Source organism: Schistocerca cancellata, chromosome 2 (assembly GCF_023864275.1).
Source record: "Schistocerca cancellata isolate TAMUIC-IGC-003103 chromosome 2, iqSchCanc2.1, whole genome shotgun sequence".
Classification (NCBI taxonomy): Eukaryota; Metazoa; Arthropoda; class Insecta; order Orthoptera; family Acrididae; genus Schistocerca; species Schistocerca cancellata.
Genome location: NC_064627.1, coordinates 568,126,438 through 568,147,220, shown reverse-complemented (window position 1 = coordinate 568,147,220; position 20,783 = coordinate 568,126,438). Strand labels below are relative to the sequence as shown.

Below are 20,783 nucleotides of genomic sequence, written 5' to 3'. Positions count from 1 at the left end.
CAGTAATGAAATGACCCCATGTCTTGCTATATTTTCTGGATTGCCTTTCTTGTAGAAAGGCATGACTGCTGCATGCTTTGATGTCCTAGAAAGCTACTGGTGGTGTGTATTTATTTATGCTTGTGCACAATACTTGTTAGCACTTCTGCAGTGAGGTTCACAGCATCATTGTGTTTGGAACATAGGTCAGTGTTTGTACAGATTTCATTTTGTCAAAATTCTGTTGTCTCTTGGTAAATATGTTGCTGAAGTACTGATCCGCAAAGCTTGCTAGTTTTTTTGGGACCACATATTGTGGTAACATTGCACTGAAATTATATGTTAACTTTTATGTAATGTTCCAGGCCACTTTTATGTTGTATTCTCCTTTTTCTGTAATTTTATCATTTTGGGACGTTTTCAGTGCTAATAATACTTTTCTATATATCTTTCTGTATGTGTAGTATTTGTTTTGAAATGCAGGATCATTTTGGTTATTTTTACACAGCTGAGTTGCCTGAAGGTTGCACAGGATTTTCTTATCTCATTGGTCATACAGTTATTTTTGTTTTCTGCTTTAACAATTCTTAGTAGTTTTGCAAACATTTCTGCAAATTTGAATTTAAATATTGATAGAAACTCTCAAAGCTTACCATTGGTGCTAGTCTCCTTGTGCATGTCTTCCCATCTTTCATAGTTCAAACTCTTTTTAGCTTAGAGAAAACCCTTCTGTATTTGAGTATTTTAGTTTTGTGTTTTACAGCTATGGAATGCTCGGAAAGACCATGGTTATCTATAGGAGCATTATCACTTTTTTTCTCTATGCCACTTAGTATATGATCAATAATTAATACTGAATGCTTAGTTACCTTTGTGGCAGTGCTAACAGTGATATTCTATAGCTGTATCTAATTTTCAAGAATGTGTTGCAGAAGCCATCTTGGTTCATTTCATTGATGTTTAATCATCACAAACTATCATTTTGCCCTTAGGAATGGAAACCATGTGCAATACTTAGATTGGATTTTTCAAGGAAATGTCGAGCTCACCACTGGGAGAACAGCAAATGCATAGCATAATTATCCTTTAGAACATGTCTGGATTTCTTATCTTTACAGCTAGCATTTTTACAAATTTTCCTTCACTTAATGTAATAATATCATTTCCAGCTTTATACAGAATCCCTTCCTTTACATACATGCAAGATCCACCAACTCTCATGGTGGCTTTGCTGTAATGGTATAACTGCATGCTAGGTTATATAAGTTTAGAGCTACATTTCTTATTTCAGATCTCTTACACCAATGTTCTGTTATGCAAACAAATGAGCTATCAATAGTCTGCAGTTCCACTTCTGGCCATTCACTTTATTTCTTATGGACTGTAAACTCCTATTTTATTTAAATACACTTAAGGATAAGCAAGAAAAGGAACATACCTTCAAAAATATAGTTGTGTATGACATTGTAGTTACACTCAGTGGAAACCATACCAGTAATATTAGTATGATATACCAATATACAGGAAGCACTGTAGTGTCTTCAGTGCAGTACTGCTCACGGAAGTTCTTCCATTGGCGTTCCTGAAAAACAACAAGTCTCACAGGAAAGAAGGTTAAAATTCATACATATTTTAGGGAGAAAATACATTTCCCCTTCAACAGGAGTAACAATGAAGGGACATCTTACCAAAAGAGTTATACAAGAATCAATAGGTGAATTTACTGAGAAAAATATGTAAATGGTCACTTATTTCTATGCTGCTTACACTGGCCTTACAGAGTTGTGTGCATCAAATTGTTACTTGTAAATCAGCTTTGAGTGATGCAGCATGACTTGGCACAAAAGATGCCAACGACTTATCAATGAAGCCAAAATTTCTTCATTAGCTGTAATCGAATGAAAGGACTTCTTATTGAATTTGCAGCATTTCATAAGTTACAGATGGCCCTTAAGTAATGCAAAAACAATCACCTAAGGTAGTTGACTGAGCAGTTGTTCAATTAGTCACCACAAGTACAACATTGCTATAATCAGCTCTGTGCACATTTCAACAACAACCATTAGGCACAATAATGGAAAACTGCATAAATGGTGTTCTTAGCTCAGCCAAACAGATCACAAGAATGATAGTAAACATTGTTTCAGAATAGTAGCTGGTACAGAATTCAGGTAGTTACAGTAGGTTCTCTAATGTAAGTAAAAATCATGATGAAAAGAAATTAAATATTTACTGTAATGGGAAGTATGTTCCATGACATATTATTGTGAAATTACAACAATAAAAAAGTTCAAAATAAAGCCAAATTCATTTCCAAATTCATATGAGTTGCACCTACATCACTGTCCAATCAGCAATGTGATGCACAATGTCTGACCCTTCAGTTGCTTTGATTATACAATTCCTCCTCTTTGATGTGAATCATGACTTCTGCTGTTTACTTTGAATGTAATGTCTTATATTGGGATAGTGACTGCTGTGCTTTCCCATTTACTTTTTGATTAGAGTAAGGGACCTGTTATCTGCACAGCATGAAATTGTATAATATTTCTGTATAGTGCTTCTATTTGATGACCATGTGGTTTCCACCATTATAAGACTTATTTGGAACTGTGCTTAATATTATAATCATAGTTTGCAACCTCAATGAAGTACACTGGTGTCCAGAATTAAAACAATGAACCGCTATTTTCCATCTTGTGTCTAAGTCACAATATAATCATACCAACTCTCAACAGATGTCTGTAAGACCACGTTCTGCATGGAAGATGGCATTCTGGCCAGCAGATGACCAATACAGTGATGACATCAGGGCACCCATCAAATGGTGTAGTATTTGTCAGGTAGTCCCACATCCACATTTGCTGTCTACACAGCCACAGACAGTGCAGTATGGCACAGAGAAGATGCCTACCAGACTCTTTGCATAGGAAGAATGGAAGCAGGACAATCGCAAACTGATATGGCTTAATGTGAATCACTCTGTTGTTTCTCAGATGTGGTGACAGTTTTTAGAGACCAAAAATGAATCCCAAAGACTGGGGCAGGGTCAACCATGTGTGACTTCAGAAATAGAGGGCCATTATTTGGCTGTAAGGGCATGATGGTGCCACCTTAGTACTGTAAGAACTGCACTGCAACTGGCATCTGATCTCGCAGCATCCACTGGACATCATGTATCAAGGCAAACAGCATAGAGAATGTTTCAGCAGAGTGGTCTGTATTTTGGAGACTTGCTGCAAGTGTACCTCTGACGCGTCTTCTCATAAGGGAACGTTTAGAGTGGAGTCGCCAATATGCCACCTGGACAGGCAGACAGTGGGCCAATGTTCTTTTCACAGATGAGTCCCAATTTGGTCTGGAGAGTGTTTCACGATAGATTCACATCTGGAGGGAATGTGTAACATGGTTTCAGGACCCAGACGTTGTGGAAAGATACCGAATCGAGGAGGATCCCTAATGGTGTGGGCAGGGATTATGTTGATCACTCAAACAGCTCTTCATGAAATTGCAAAGTTTAACTGCTGTGCAGTTATGTGAGATGCTGTGGACCCAGACTTTGTACTGATGGACAACAATCGCCGGCCGCGGTGGCTAAGCGGTTCTAGGCACTGCAGTCCGAAACCGCGCTGCTGCTACGGTCGCAGGTTCGAATCCTGCCTCGGGCATGGATGTGTGTGATGTCCTTAGGTTTAAGTAGTTCTAAGTCTAGGGGACTGATGACCTAAGATGTTGAGACCCATTGTGCTCAGAGCCATTTGAACCATTTGACAATAATCCTTGACATCATAGATCACAGGTGATCGATGTTTTCTTAGAAATTGAAGATATTGTATGCATGGCTTGGCCTGCTCACTCTTCTGATTTGAATCCCACAGAGCATGTCTGTGATGCACTATGGATATGGGTTACATCACGCCAGCATCCGCCAACCAATCCCCAAGAATTGTGAGCAGCTCTGCAGGAAAAATGGGTGTTATTTATGGGTATTATTGATGACATCATTCACTGAATGTCCCACCATTGTCAGGCCTGTGTTACTGCCAGAGGTGGTCACACCCCATACTGAGCTCATTAAGCAGTTGTTGGAATGTGTGTGTAAATCCATCAAGTTGGAAAAAATGAAGAACATTTTTGTCTACCATTATGCATGTTGCAGTTGTTTATGTTCTGTATTCTTTACTTTATTTATACTTTACTATCACCTGTTTGTACTTTTCTGTGGCAAAATAATGCAGCCTTACAAAAATTCCATTTGTTGCTTTAATTTTGGATACTAATGTAGTTGTGCTTGGACTTAAAAAATTTCAATCAGAAACTATTATTGATTGGTTTTTGTGGACTAATGCTAATTTTGTGTTCACTTAATGTTTGTTGGCCTTAAAGTGAGGTTTCCAATGATGAATTTCCAATGATGAATTAGTAAAAAACTGAATGTCACATAATGTGAAATTGAAGTAATAACCAAGTTTTGGAAAAGAGGCTACAACATCGCACGCATGGAAATAGAAGACATGTGGTCGGGAAATATTCTTTGGATGGATGAGGCACATTTTACTTTATAGGGTGCCATGAATGTTCATAACTATCACATATGGGGTTCTACTCTGCCACATATCGTGCAGGAACACCCACTGCACTCAGCTTATTTAACTGTGCCATGTGGATTCATGAATTCCTTCATTCTCAGTCCATTTTTCTTTAAGGAGATGAGACCTCATGGGCCTCTTAGGTCTATAGTGACATCTGCACATTATAAGGATCTCCTTGTGCAACACTTGATTCTAGATTTGCGAAAATGCAACTGTGTCCACACCACTATTTTCATGGAGGGTAGAGTGACACTACATGTTGCTTTCCAGGTGAAAGATTTGCTCTGAGAAACCTTTGGTGATGACTGCTTCATCTCTAAGCAATTTTGAGATCCAGATCCCCCAACCTAAAACCATGTGATTTCTGGTTGCACAGATTTCTGAAAGACTGTGTGCACCATGGATGTATCTGGACTCTTCCTGATACGAAGGCCAGCATATGATGACATATCACTCTGGTTGCACTGGATATGCTGTGAGCAACTGTTGACCATGATATGTTATGGATGCAGCATGTGGCGCTGAATTAGGAGACCATACTGAACACGTGTTGCAACTTGTGACACAATCTAATAAATGTGCCCAGGACCATTCTTAAAATGTGTTTCATCATTCCTCCTCTTCTTCTGGATCCAAACCACATTCTGGCTGCTTACAGCGCCATATTTTCATCTGGTGACATTAAATGGAGCTATTAGTTTTTTCAACATACTCCACGAAAGCACCAGTTAATGAACATACCTATGCAGCACTCAAGAACACTTTCATTTTAATTATAACTATGTGGTATAATGGAAGCAACCATTAAAACTACAAGCAAGTCTTCATCTATGAAAGACACTCAGTATAGAAATTCAATAGACAGAGAGCAAAGCTGTAAGAACTGCTCTGAAGAAAGGAAAAAAGTACTAATTTTTTTTTTCTTCAAGGGGGACCACAGTCATGTAGAATTTTTTGAAAGAAGTTTCTGCCATTTGAGTGTAAATTATTCTTCATTCCTTTCACACAATCATGATTTTGGCTCTATAGCCATACTCAAGTGCATGTTAAAATATATCTGACCTGTTTACGTTACATGTCATCATGATTTCTGATCTTATAGACCAGTTGTCATACTACAGAATATGAGTATATATTGAAGATACATAATATGGCTGACATTGTACACAATGAGTAACCATTAACTCACAATATGTTGTATTTAACTGCTAACATATTGCTGTGACACACATTCATCACCTGCAATTTGATGTACAGATATGATGAATCCAGGTCACAGTATTGTGTTGATTGTTAAATATAAGCAGTTACAAATATTTCAGCTAAAAATGTCTGATAATTCTGCCTCATAATTTTAAATTGCCAAATGGAATGACTATGAACAGGCAACAAGTTACTGCAAAACAAATACTACAGAATATGAGTATATTTTGGAGATACATAATATGGCTGACATTGTACACAATGAGTAACCATTAACTCACAGTATGTTGTATTTAACTGCTAACATATTGCTGTGACACACATTCATCACCTGCAATTTGATGTACAGATATGATGAATCCAGGTCACAGCATTGTGTTGATTGTTAAATATAAGCTGTTACAAATATTTCAGCTAAAAAATGTCTGATAATTCTGCCTCATAATTTTAAATTACCAAATGGAATGACTATGAACAGGCAACAAGTTACTGCAAAACAAATATAAAACATGTTGGTGTAGTTATTTTTGTTAACATACAAAGGATATTAAATATAACCAACAAAGAGAGATTGTGCATATTGCCTTGCCACAAACATAATAAGTAATAAACTGGTCCATTGATTCTTCAGAAATAATGTATATTAAACAATTAAAGATTACTTAGAGGACTCAGAGTAGTGGATAGTAGTGAAAGGGATAAATACAGCATCTTGTATTTCAGTACATAATTACAGTTTATTGTTTTCAAAAGGAAATCATGTGTCGAGGTGAAAAATGTAAAATGTGTGCTAGTAATGTCTGTTGTTTTAGTTTTCCAGGTGTACAGTGGCACATAGTTGAATATGGAGTCTCAAGATGGTGCAGTGGGCACAGCAGCATCTTCACAGTCCAGGTGTAATCAGTGGGAGTCCTTAGTGTGTGCAGCAGTGGAGATTGGAACTGTTTTAGATTGCAAGTAACTGGAAACAGTCCATGAGCCATCAGTGGGTGTCTTCAGTGAATGTGGCAATGAAGAATTAAACTATGTTTTATTTGCAAGTTGCATGAGTTAAATCTGAATGCCTATTTTGATGTGTTTAAGAATTTACTAATCTGAATGGCACCACACACTGCAGCAGCTTGGTGTGTGACCAAGTACACTGGCCAGTGGTGGCATTACAGTCACCACCACAGGAAAACAAAACATTTCACAGAGGTCACAAGCTGGCACCAGTGGATTGCCTTCTGATGTGCTATAGACCATTGAGAATTTTAGTTAAGTAAGTTCTCTTTAACTATCCTTTACACAATGTTGTGTTTTATTTACTTTCTGTTATAAAAGGTTTTCTTTTAATAGATCCTATAACATTTTTCATACATTTAATTCTGACTTTAAGCGAAATTTTTATTTCTAATGGGAATTTTATTTTTTGTTTTATAGTTAGACACACATTTTGCCAAATGGTATGATTTTAGTTCATGACTATACTTGTTCTGTTTTAACCTATTGAATTTATGACACTGATCACTCATGTGCCTCAGCACTAGCACCTCTACTGGCAAGACTTGTGTTTGTTCAAGAATAGGATGCCCTCAGACCATCACTAGCACTTGTTATGTACCTGTGTGTACAGATTCTTTGCCTTGGTACTGACCTCCATCTCAAGGATGGGTGCATCAGTACTTCCACCACATCAAACCTACTGACCACCAACAATACCTCCTCTTCGACAGCTGCCACCCATTCCACACCCTGATGTCACTTCCAAGCACCTAGCCACCCATGGTCATCACATCTGTAGTGATGAGCAGTCCCTCACAAAATATGCCAAAGGTCTCACTGAGGCATTCACAAACTAAAATTACTCTCTCAACCATTTTTAGAAACAGATCTTGCATGCCTTGTCTCATTATTAACCTACCAACCTTCACATAATCTCTTTTTGGTCATAAAGAATCACTCCTGCTGTGACGTACTATCACCCAGAACTGAAGCAAATGAATCACACTCTCTGCCAGGGTTTTGACTACCTCTCATTGTGCCTCAGAATGAGAAATATTCTCGCCAATCCTCCACACCCATCCCACTGTGGTATTCCACAGTCCAACCAATCTGGAAATGTCCTTGGCCATCCCTACTCCAACCCTGTTCCCAACTGCTTGCCTCATGGCTTACATTCCTGCAACAGATCTAGATGCAAGACCTGTTACATACATGCCTTCCACTACCACTTACTCCAATCCTGTCACAGGCGTCTCCAATCCCATCAAAAGAAGAGCACCCATTAAAGTAGCCATATGACATGAACCATCTCAGCTGCAACCACCGTGCACATTCTGTGTTGGCATGAGAATTAACAAACTGCCTGTCCACATGAATGGCCTATGCCAAACGGCGGCCAAAACACAGCTGGACTACCCAGTTGTTGAACATGCCACCCAACATGATGTGCTTCACCTTAATGACTGCTTCATAGTCTGTGCCATCCGAATTTTTCCCACCAGTGCCAGGTTTTCTGAACTGTGCAGGTGGGAATTCTCCATACAAAATATCCTTTGTTCCTGTAACTCCTCTGGCCTCAACCTTCACTATTCGCTGTCCCCCATCTGCCTATTCCCTTCTCTGCTCCCACTCCAGCACTACACTTGTCTTCTGTCCCACCAGCACATCTAGATAGTCCTTTCCTCATCTCTTCTTCTCTCCATTGCTTTCTCCCTCCAATTTCTGCCCCCCCCCCCTTCTCCCATCCAACATTTTCCTGATGCTGCACCTGACAGCCCTATCCTGTCCCCCACCATGACACAGCACACACCCCACACCCATAGGCAGCATTAGCATCTTCTCCCACCCTTAGCCGGATATCCCCCCCACCTCTTTGCCCCTCTCCTTACTCCATTATCCATCCTAGTTAGATTACTGCTCATGTCAGATACTGTCACAGTTAGGCCTTAGTGCCTGGAGACAGTGACCATGTACGTATGATTTGTGTTTGTATGAATATGTGTGAATTTTCTACTTGTAAAGAAGACTTGGTTGGGAAGCTGAAATACTTCTGGCATTCTTTTTTGTTGTGACTGTCTGCAGCTTCGTATATGAAGAGTAGCAATATATCCTTCCATATTATTATAACTTTATTAGTATATGTGTAAAAGTATTGCTTACTTTTCCTGTATTTTACATAGTTATTAAATAAATATTTATCTGTATTTTAACATTTTATAAAAACTGACCCATTTAAATCTTTAAATAGGCATCTAGGACAATGTTGTGGTTAGTCAACAGTAGATACAGTTGAGTAGTCAACATGAGTGTCTGTGAAACCATCATCAAAAACAATATTGCTTCCAACTCAGTAACAATCACTCACAGACAGTGATGTACTGATTTTTTTCATAATATAAGAGTAAACCATAGTGGAATGCGTGAAAATCTTACAAAAATGAAAAAGCTTGTTAACAGTCAAATAGAAAGTGAGAGGAAAGAACGACTGTCTGAAAGCCTCTGTGTGCACTCTAATCTCTCTAATTTTACATTCGTGATCTCCTCGGGAGGTATAAGTAGGGGGAAGCAATATATTCGATACCTCATCCAGAAACACGTATGATAAGATGTTTTTCCCCATGGCAAAAATCAATTAATGATTCTATGATTTGATGTGGACTTTTAAAACTCTCCCAGCATACAAATAGTTTCATTAAATTGTGGCTGAACTGCTGGTGTCTGTAACTTGCTACAATGATATTTTGGCACAGCCTTCTGGACCACTTTAGGTTAATACTAATGAAATACATTGAGCTTCCTTATTGAAGACCCCCCCTCCCCCCCCCCCCCCCACCCCACCAGGCATATGTGTGATGTATCCAGCAGTCACAGCACATGTGCTGCTCGAGTGGATGCATCTACATCTACATCTACATTTATACTCCGCAAGCCACCCAACGGTGTGTGGCGGAGGGCACTTTACGTGCCACTGTCATTACCTCCCTTTCCTGTTCCAGTCACGTATGGTTCGTGGGAAGAACGACTGTCTGAAAGCCTCTGTGTGCGCTCTAATCTCTCTAATTTTACATTCGTGATCTCCTCGGGAGGTATAAGTAGGGGGAAGCAATATATTCGATACCTCATCCAGAAACGCACCCTCTCGAAACCTGGCGAGCAAGCTACACCGCGATGCAGAGCGCCTCTCTTGCAGAGTCTGCCACTTGAGTTTGTTAAACATCTCCGTAACGCTATCACGGTTACCAAATAACCCTGTGACGAAACGCGCCGCTCTTCTTTGGATCTTCTCTATCTCCTCCGTCAACCCGATCTGGTACGGATCCCACACTGATGCGCAATACTCAAGTATAGGTCGAACGAGTGTTTTGTAAGCCATCTCCTTTGTTGATGGACTACATTTTCTAAGGACTCTCCCAATGAATCTCAACCTGGTACCTGCCTTACCAACAATTAATTTTATATGATCATTCCACTTCAAATCGTTCTGCACGCATACTCCCAGATATTTTACAGAAGTAACTGCTACCAGTGTTTGTTCTGCTAACATATAATCATACAATAAAGGATCCTTCTTTCTATGTATTCGCAATACATTACATTTGTCTATGTTAAGGGTCAGTTGCCACTCCCTGCACCAAGTGCCTATCCGCTGCAGATCTTCCTGCATTTCGCTACAATTTTCTAATGCTGCAACTTCTCTGTATACTACAGCATCATCCACGAAAAGCCGCATGGAACTTCCGACACTATCTACTAGGTCATTTATATATATTGTGAAAAGCAATGGTCCCATAACACTCCCCTGTGGCACGCCAGAGGTTACTTTAACGTCTGTAGATGTCTCTCCATTGAGAACAACATGCTGTGTTCTGTTTGCTAAAAACTCTTCAATCCAGCCACACAGCTGGTCTGATATTCCGTAGGCTCTTACTTTGTTTATCAGACGACAGTGCGGAACTGTATCGAACGCCTTCCGGAAGTCAAGGAAAATGGCATCTACCTGGGAGCCTGTATCTAATATTTTCTGGGTTTCATGAACAAATAATGCGAGTTGGGTTTCACACGATCGCTGTTTCCGGAATCCATGTTGATTCCTACATAGTAGATTCTGAGTTTCCAAAAACGACATGATACTCGAGCAAAAGACATGTTCTAAAATTCTACAACAGATCGACGTCAGAGAGATAGGTCTATAGTTTTGCGCATCTGCTCGACAACCCTTCTTGAAGACTGGGACTACCTGTGCTCTTTTCCAATCATTTGGAACCTTCCGTTCCTCTAGAGACTTGCGGTACACGGCTGTTAGAAGGGGGGCAAGTTCTTTCGCGTACTCTGTGTAGAATCGAATTGGTATCCCGTCAGGTCCAGTGGACTTTCCTCTGTTGAGTGATTCCAGTTGCTTTTCTATTCCTTGGACACTTATTTCAATGTCAGCCATTTTTTCGTTGGTGCGAGGATTTAGAGAAGGAACTGCAGTGCGGTCTTCCTCTGTGAAACAGCTTTGGAAAAAGGTGTTTAGTATTTCAGCTTTACGCTTGTCATCCTCTGTTTCAATGCCATCATCATCCCAGAGTGTCTGGACATGATGTTTCGAGCCACTTACTGATTTAACGTAAGACCAGAACTTCCTAGGATTTTCTGTCAAGTCGGTACATAGAATTTTACTTTCGAATTCACTGAACGCTTCACGCATAGCCCTCCTTATGCTAACTTTGACATCATTTAGCTTCTGTTTGTCTGAGAGGTTTTGGCTGCGTTTAAACTTTGAGTGAAGCTCTCTTTGCTTTCGCAGTAGTTTCCTAACTTTGTTGTTGTACCACGGTGGGTTTTTCCCGTCCCTCACAGTTTTACTCGGCACGTACCTGTCTAAAACGCATTTTACGATTGCCTTGAACTTTTTCCATAAACACTCAACATTGTCAGTATCGGACCAGAAATTTTCATTTTGATCTGTTAGGTAGTCTGAAATCCGCCTTCTATTACTCTTGCTAAACAGATAAACCTTCCTCCCTTTTTTTATATTCCTATTTACTTCCATATTCAGGGATGCTGCAATGGCCTTATGATCACTGATTCCCTGTTCTGCACTTACAGAGTTGAAAAGTTCGGGTCTGTTTGTTATCAGTAGGTCCAAGATGTTATCTCCATGAGTTGGTTCTCTGTTTAATTGCTCGAGGTAATTTTCGGATAGTGCACTCAGTATAATGTCACTCGATGCTCTGTCCCTATCACCCATCCTAAACATCTGAGTGTCCCAGTCTATATCTGGTAAATTGAAATCTCCACCTAAGACTATAACATGCTGAGAAAATTTATGTGAAATGTATTCCAAATTTTCTCTCAGTTGTTCTGCTGCTGAGTCGGGAGGTTGGTAAAAGGAGCCAATTATTAACCTAGCTTGGTTGTTGAGTGTAACCTCCACCCATAATAATCCACAGGAACTATCCACTTCTACTTCACTACAGGATAAACTACTACTAACAGCGACGAACACTCCACCAACGGTTGCATGCAATCTATCCTTTCTAAACACCGTCTGTACCTTTGTAAAAATTTCGGCAGAATTTATCTCTGGCTTCAGCCAGCTTTCCATACCTATAACGATTTCAGCTTCGGTGCTTTCTATCAGCGCTTGAAGTTCCAGTACTTTACCAACGCAGCTTCGACAGTTTACAATTACAATACTGATTGCTGCTTGGTCCCCGCATGTTCTGAATTTGCCCCGCACCCGTTGAGGCTGTTGCCCTTTCTGTACTTGCCCAAGGCCATCTAACCTAAAAAACCGCCCAGCCCACGCCACACAACCCCTGCTACCCGTGCAGCCGCTTGTTGCGTGTAGTGGACTCCTGACCTATCCAGCAGAACCCGAAACCCCACCACCCTATGGCGCAAGTCGAGGAATCTGCAGCCCACACAGTCGCAGAACCGTCTCAGCCTCTGATTCAGACCCTCCACTCAGCTCTGTACCAAAGGTCTGCAGTCAGTCCTGTCGACGATGCTGCAGATGGTGAGCTCTGCTTTCATCCCACTAGCGAGACTGGCAGTCTTCACCAAATCAGATAGCCGCCGGAAGCCAGAGAGGATTTCCTCTGATCCATAGCAACACACATCATTGGTGCCGACATGAGCAACCACCTGCAGATGGGTGCACCCTGTACCCTTCATGGCATCTGGAAGGACCCTTTCCACGTCTGGAATGACCCCCCCCCTCCCGCCCCCCCCCCCCCCCCCTCCCGGTATGCACACGGAAGTGCACATTGGTTTTCTTCCCCTCTCTTGCTGCCATATCCCTAAGGGGCCCCATTACTCGCCTGACGTTGGAGCTCCCAACTACCAGTAAGCCCACCCTCTGCGACCGCCCGGATCTTGCAGACTGAGGGGCAACCTCTGGAACAGGACAAGCAGCCATGTCAGGCCAAAGATCAGTATCAGCCTGAGACAGAGCCTGAAACTGGTTCGTCAGACAAACTTGAAAGGCCTTCCGTTCAGCCCTCCGGAATGTCTTTCGCCCCCTGCCACACCTTGAGACAACCTCCCACTCTACCACAGGTGAGGGATCAGCCTCAATGCGGGCAGTATCCCGGGCAACCACAGTCATAGTCCGATCGGGGGATGCGTGGGACGAGCTGGCCGTCTCCGACAAACCCCCATCCAGACCCCCACAGTGATGCCCATTGGCAACAGCCTCAAGCTGTGTGACCGAAGCCAACACTGCCTGAAGCTGGGAGTGAAGGGACGCCAACTCAGCCTGCATCCGAACACAGCAGTTGCAGTCCCTATCCATGCTAAAAAATGTTGTGCAAAGAATGTCTACAGAGAGCACAAACAAATCGACAAAATTTAAACGGTTATTAGAATACAAGATTGCCTAGTAAATGCAGTAATGCTGCTACTTGCGCACTGCTGACACACTGCTTGGCGGCGGAAGGAGACTACGCGATTTTACAATATTTGGTTACTAAAACGCGATGCTACAACTCTCAAATACTATAATATGCCCGAAATTTATGAATTAAACAATGCAAGTGCCAAAAACACGCAAAGAAATTAAGAATTAAACTATGTAACAAATGAGTGAGCTAGGAGTATACGACTTGCTGCTGCAGCTGCTTATCCAACGGCGGCAGGGAGCACACTGACTGTGACCAACCGACACTGGCCGTTCAAAACAAAAACAGAAGACAGACGACTATGCAAATTTACACTATTCAGGTACTAAAACACGATGCTACAACTCTCAAATACTATAATACGCCCGAAATTTATGAATTAAACAATGCAAGTACCACAAACACGCAAAGAAATTAAGAATTAAACTATGTAACAAATGAGTGAACTAGGAGTATACGACTTGCTGCTGCAGCTGCTTATCCAACGGCAGCAGGGAGCACACTATTCTGCAGTTCTCCTGCAAGTCACTACACTATGCCACACTCCCTCTGTGGTGAAATAACACCATATATCAGATCAACCATCTTCACAGTCAAATTGCAGTGTAGAGCAGACAGATTTTTGTGACAGGATTCCGTCCAGAATCTAACTGGATGTCACAATCCCAAATGATAAGGGAGTTGCATTGGGGTGGTGGTGGTGGCAGTGATGGTGGTGTGTATATGGTTCTCAACAGCAGGTCATCAGCACCTGTATTCAACTAACAGAACACAAGTGCAGTTCTGAGTTGTTACAAGCATGCAACAACAGATAGCTGTATTTCCACTTATTCATCAACAACAGAACTTCAAAAGATTGACTCATGGGCTGCAGTTTTTGTTTCAGTGTATTTCATTGAATAACCAGTAGAAATACAATGGTCGGTCATAGCGGGCTTGCTGGGATGCAGGAGGAAAGTAGGCCACTGTTGTTCCCCAGTGCAATCTTGAACAGTTCACATTTTTTGCCCAGGATGGTCAGAAACAATATGAAAAGCTTGAAACAGTGTTGCTGGGTAGGTTGTGCTGAAAAATAATATCCAAGAAAGAAAACTGATGTGTTCTGTTGTTCCTAAGTTAATTAGCATTGAAGATCGCCAGTCAGGGCATTGTGCATACAAATTCAAGCAGCCTACCAGAAATGATGTTACCAAACTTCATTTGGTTTCTTAAAACAAGAGAACAATACAAAAATTGGAGATGGCACTATAGTAATGATCAAACATGAACCAAAGGCTGACCACTCTTTTGCACTATCATCTACTCTATGAGAACAACTGACACTTATTGCATCTAGCGGGCACTTGAATTTGCATGTGCAGTGACCTGATTGACTAACTTCAATGGTAATTAACTCAGAAATGGTACAACATACTGAATTTTTTCTTAACAATTGCTTCTCAGCATAACCTTTCCTACAATACCCTTACAAGCTTTTCAGACTGTTTCTGACCATCCTGTATAATATGTGTTATTCTTGCACAGAATCTTATAAATATTTGCCTTATGGAACTTGATATCTTTGATAGATCCCAAATGCTCTGAGGTTTTTGATGGAGAATGGAAACTCACTTTAATCTCATATCTTCTTAATATTCTGCCTATTTTTGTGAAACATTTCGAGTATGAGGTAGATAAGCTGTCATTTGGAGACCTCACGTCTTTGTTGTTTTGTTCTGTTTTATGCTTGTAGGACACTTTGCACTTTCTGAGACAAATATCTGTGGTTCGGGAACATGGTTTTTAGGTGCTCCAGATCTGTTTGCAGATTATTGTCATCTGAGATGGTATGGCCTCTGTGGACCAAGATCTACAGAATGCCTGTTTTTTGTGCTGAATGGTGACAACTAGCAGCCTGTCAGTATAGGTCTGTATAAGTGTGCTCTGAAATGTCCAAGTCTATCATCACTCTTACCAAGCCATCAAAAATGGCAAACAACCTTTCTTCTCCATCTCTACGGTATATTTTATATTTTTGTGTGTGAAGTTCAGATGTTGAAGTAACTTTAAAAGACTGTCAAAACCTTGGGGCCAAACTATAAAAATATCATCAACATATCACTAAAATACTGTTTTAAAACAGCTGAGTTGAGTGCTGGCCCCTCAGAATCTTCCATAAAAAGATTGGCAACCAGAGGAGACAAAAGACTACCCACAGCAACACCATCAAATTGTTCAAAAAACTCATTTTTAAATAAAAAGTATGTCAAGGAGAGAGTGTGCCTGAACAGAGCTGTAAAATCAGCCTCAAACCTTTTGCCAATGGGAAGTGGGCCCACCAGAGGCACATTTGTAAAAAGTGAAACAACATTAAAACTTATCAATAAGTTATTGCTTTCCGGCTTGAATGAGCTGAGTCTGTCGATAAAATTAGTTGATTTTGTTGTATGATGTGGGCGCTTGCCTACAATGGGTCTAAGTAAAGATACAAAGTACTTGGAAAAATCATTTTCAAATGCACCTCTAGTGGACTTGCTACATCTCACTGCCAAAAGGTATGAGGTTGATATTACAGTATTGTTCAAGCACACTCTCTTCTAAACATACTTGTTATTTAACAGTGGACTTTTTTAACAGCTTGATAGAGTTGCCCTGGGGCATCTTTTGTCTCCCCTGTTTGTCAACCTTTTTATGGAAGATTTTGAGGAGTGAGCAATCAACTCAACTCTTTTAAAACTGTATTTGGGAGATATGTTGATGATACTCATGGTTTGGACAGTCTCTGAGAATTACTTCAACATCTGAACCCCATACATTTTTGGATGGCTTGGTGCAACATAAGAGTAATGACAGAACTGACATTCAGTATTTCAAAAGTACACTCATAAAGATCACAGGCAATTAGTTGCCACCATCTGGCACAAACAATGGGCTTTCTGAAAACCTTGATCCACCAACTCCATACCATGTCAGATGATGATAACTTGCAAGCAGAACTGAAACACCCACAAATTGTGTTCCTGAACAGTGAACACTCATCTCAACAAGTACAGAGAGCACTAAAGATCAACAAACAGAAGAACAGGGAAGAGTTTGTTGTTTTCATGAAAACATGCAGAATATTAAGAAGAAATAAGATTAAAGTGATCTTTCATCCTCCACAGAAAATCTCAGTGCTTTTGGGATCCATCAAAGAAGACTTAAGAGTTGTGCAAGAAAGGTGTTTGTCCACAGCTCGTGGTCGTGCGGTAGCGTTCTCGCTTCCCACGCCTGGGTTCCCGGGTTTGATTCCTGGCGGGGTCAGGGATTTTCTCTGCCTTGTGATGACTGGGTGTTGTGTGCTGTCCTTAGGTTAGTTAGGTTTAAGTAGTTCTAAGTTCTAGGGGACTGATGACCATAGATGTTAAGTCCCATAGTGCTCAGAGCCAAGAAAGGTGTTTATAGGATTCCATGTGAGTGTAGCAAATCTTATATAGGACAAATGACATGCATTGCTCAAGATAACGATGTGGAACAGCAGTGGCATACTTGCTTCCTTCAAAATTAGCAAGCCTGCTTTCCCTGAGAGCTGCATTTCTGCTGGTCACTTGATGAAATACAATGAAATAAAAATTGTAGTCCATAAGTAAAACTTTTCAAGCTCCACCATCAATTAATCAGTGGAAATATGGCTGTCTGACTCCCCTGTCAATTGGGACAGTGGTTTCCAGTTAGATTCTCTATGGAATTCTGTCATAGAAAAATTTTGTGCTCTAAATCAGTTTGCAGTTTTACTATGTGAAGATGGTTGATCTGATACCAGTGGGACAATCTTTTACCACAGAGGGAGCATGGTATAGTGCATTGATTTGCAGGAGTATTGCACTCACTCAAGCAGTACATGCACAGTGACTACTGGGTGCATCTTGTTGGTGGTGTTTTGAATAGGGGAGCTCAGTGTACATCATCAGTATTCACATGAAAATGACCTGAAGACTGTGCTGAAATATTGTGGCAGTAAATTACAGGTATCCAGGAGTTCATATGAAATTTCGTAGAAGATACTAATGTTTGTTTCCTCTTGTGTTATAAAGAAACCACACGGTGGCCTGCTCATAACTACTGATGCCACCTCCCTTTTACTAACATTCCTAATATCCATGGCCTTATCGCTATTGAACTCTACCTTTCCCAATGCCCATCTGATTTCAGACCAACAATCTCCTTCCTAGTCGTCATGGAAAAATTTATCCTCCCCCACAATTATTTCTCCTTTGAAGGCATTACCTATAAACAAATCCGAGGTATGGCTATGGGCACCTGCATGGCACTGTCCGATGCCAACCTATTCATGGGCCATCTGGAGGAATCCTTCCAAAAACCCAGAATCCTAAACCCTTCACCTGGTTCAGATTCGTTGATGAGGGCAAGAACACCCTATCCACATTCCTCCAGAACCTCAACAACTTCTCCCCCATTTGCTTCACCTGGTCCTACTCAACCCAACAAGCCACCTTCCTAGACGTTGACCTCCACCTCAAAGATGGCTACATCAGTACCTTCGTCCATATCAAATCTACAAACAACCAGCAATACCTCCACTTCGACAGCTGCCACCCGTTCCATACTAGGAAGTCCTTTCCATACAGCCTAGCCACTCATGGTCGTCACATCTGCAGTGATGAGCTGTCCCTCTCAAAATATACCAAGGTTCTCACTGAAGCCTTCACAGACTGTAATTATCCTCCCAATCATGTACAAAAACAAAAGTCCCATGCCTTCTGTTGTGTTGGCAGAAGAGCCAACACCATGTTACGAGAGGAGGCCGAAATGCACGCGTTTTAGCTCACGCAGGCTGGCGTGAGGAGGGAAGGACTATACTGACATGAGCTCTGGAACATGACAAAGAATTAGAATTCAGAAAGCAGATATAATTAGTTTGATACTTAACTTTAATCTATTAATGATGAACGTCACTCTTGACAGTACATGATTCACAATATTATCTGTTCAGGATACATAGTAACTGAATATGGCACCTTGCTAGGTCGTAGCAAATGACGTAGCTGAAGGCTATGCTAAACGGTCGTCCCTGCAAATGAGAGCGTATGTAGACAGTGAACCATAGCTAGCAAAGTCAGCTGTACAACTGGGGTGAGTGCTAGGGAGTCTCTCTAGACCTGCCATGTGGCGGCACTCAGTCTGCAATCACTGATAGTGGCGACACTCAGGTCCGACGTATACTAACGGACTGCAGCTGATTTAAAGGCTACCACCTAGCAAGTGTGGTGTCTGGCGGTGACACCACACCTTCTCTTCCTAGTCTCCCACTACCTCCCAAAGTCCCACCGTCCAGCCACAGAGGAGCATTCTCCTCGTAACTCAGTACCACCCAGGACTGGAGCAACTGAATTAATTTCTCTGCCAAGGTTTTGACTACCTCTCTTTGTGCCCTGAAATGAGAAATGTCCTGCCCACTACCCTTCCCATCCTCCCCCCACAGTGGTATTCCACCATCCACTGAACCTACACAATATACTCATCCATCCTTACACAACCCCTGCTCCCAACTCCTTACCTCATGGCCCATACCCCTGTAATAGACCTAGATACAACACCTGTCCCATACATCCTCCCACCACCACCTACTACATTCGAGTCACTAACATCACCTATCCCATCAAAGGCAGGTCTACCTGTGAAACTAGTCATGTGATCTACAAGCTAAGCTGCGACCACTGTATTGCATTCTATATGGGCAGGACAACCAATAACCTGTCTGTCCGCATCAATGGCCTCCAACAAACTGTGGCCAAGAAACAAATGGATCACCCTGTTGCTGAACTCGCTGCCAAACATGAAATCCTTCTTTTGAATGACTGCTTCACAGCCTGTGCGGTATGGATCCTTCCCACCAACACCAGCATTTCTGGATTGTACAGGTGGGAACTTTCCCTGAAATACATCCTATGCTCCTGTAGCCCTCCTGGCATCAACCTTCATTAGTTACTGTCCTCACCAATTCAGCCCTTCCTTGTTCTCATTCCAGCATTACACAGCCATCATTCCACCATCACACCCAGTCTTTTCACTTCTCTGCCACCCCCCCCTCCCCACTTCCCCCCTGCCCACCATCTAACCTCAGCACTTCACTGTCCACCACCCCCATCATACTATCCCTCCCCCTCAATGCCCCAGCCTCCTCGTTATCCCCACCCAATCGCCACTCCCGTCATGCCTTAGTGTTGTTGCTTGCAATGTGGTTTTAATTGCCTGAGACTGCAGTCGTGTGTGTGAGTTGCATTTGTGTGTGTGTGTGTGTGTGTGTGTGTGTGTGTGTGTGTGTGTGTGTGTGTGTGTGTGTGTCTATTGTTGACAAAGGCCTTAATGGCTGAAAGCTTTATTTGTGACAGTCTTTTTGTTGTGCCTATCTGTAACTCAGCATCTCCACTATATGGTGAGTAGCAACTTTTCATAATATTGTTACATTCCATCCTGGATTTTCCATTGTTTGATTATAAAGAAAGATGATAACAGAGGACCTGCTAAGATAGCAAATAGGAAATCAGACTAGATAAAACCCTCCCAAGCAAAGAAGATGCTCTGGTAATTGAGTAACCGAGACTAGTAAAGGTGATTATTTGCTAACAGTGTAACTGAAGGCCTTGGTCTTATTCATAATATGATAGCTAAGAAAAAAACCAGCTCTCATACAAATAAAAAATGACAGATAAACTAAAAAGAAAGAACACAATCATAAATGTTCATATGAAGTATTCATATATGCTCAAAGGAAAGAAAATGGGTAAAAGGAAGGAAGGCAGTGGTTTGAAGTGGCAATAGCAGTAAGGTTATTACAGATGGAGAGCAATCTATACTAGGAAAGGAATGGGACAGGAAACTGACTGAGGCTGTTTTATCCTGTGCTTCACATTAATGATTGATCTAATGATGCCACAACCTAAAAATAATGAAAACATATTAATTTCACAGAGTGAATTGGCGCAGTTGTTAGCACACTGCACTTGCTTTTAGGAGGATGATGGTTCAAACTTGTGTCCAGCCATCCTGATTTAGGTTTTCCATGATTTCCCTAAATTGCTTCAGGCAAATGCCGGGATGGTTCCTTTGAAGGGCATGTCCAACTTCCTTCCCGATCCTTCCCTAATCCGATGGGACC

General features: G+C 41.4%; 1 protein-coding gene across 1 annotated transcript in view; it reads right to left on the bottom strand.

The window, feature by feature from the left end:
- Positions 1–20,783, bottom strand: part of LOC126156533 (melatonin receptor type 1A-A) — a 103,622-nt gene that overhangs the window by 35,777 nt on the left and 47,062 nt on the right. Inside the window, exon 5 of the mRNA XM_049916317.1 lies at positions 1,418–1,561. Coding sequence (XP_049772274.1) covers positions 1,418–1,561 — 144 coding nt within the window. The remainder of the gene's footprint in view (positions 1–1,417; positions 1,562–20,783) is intronic.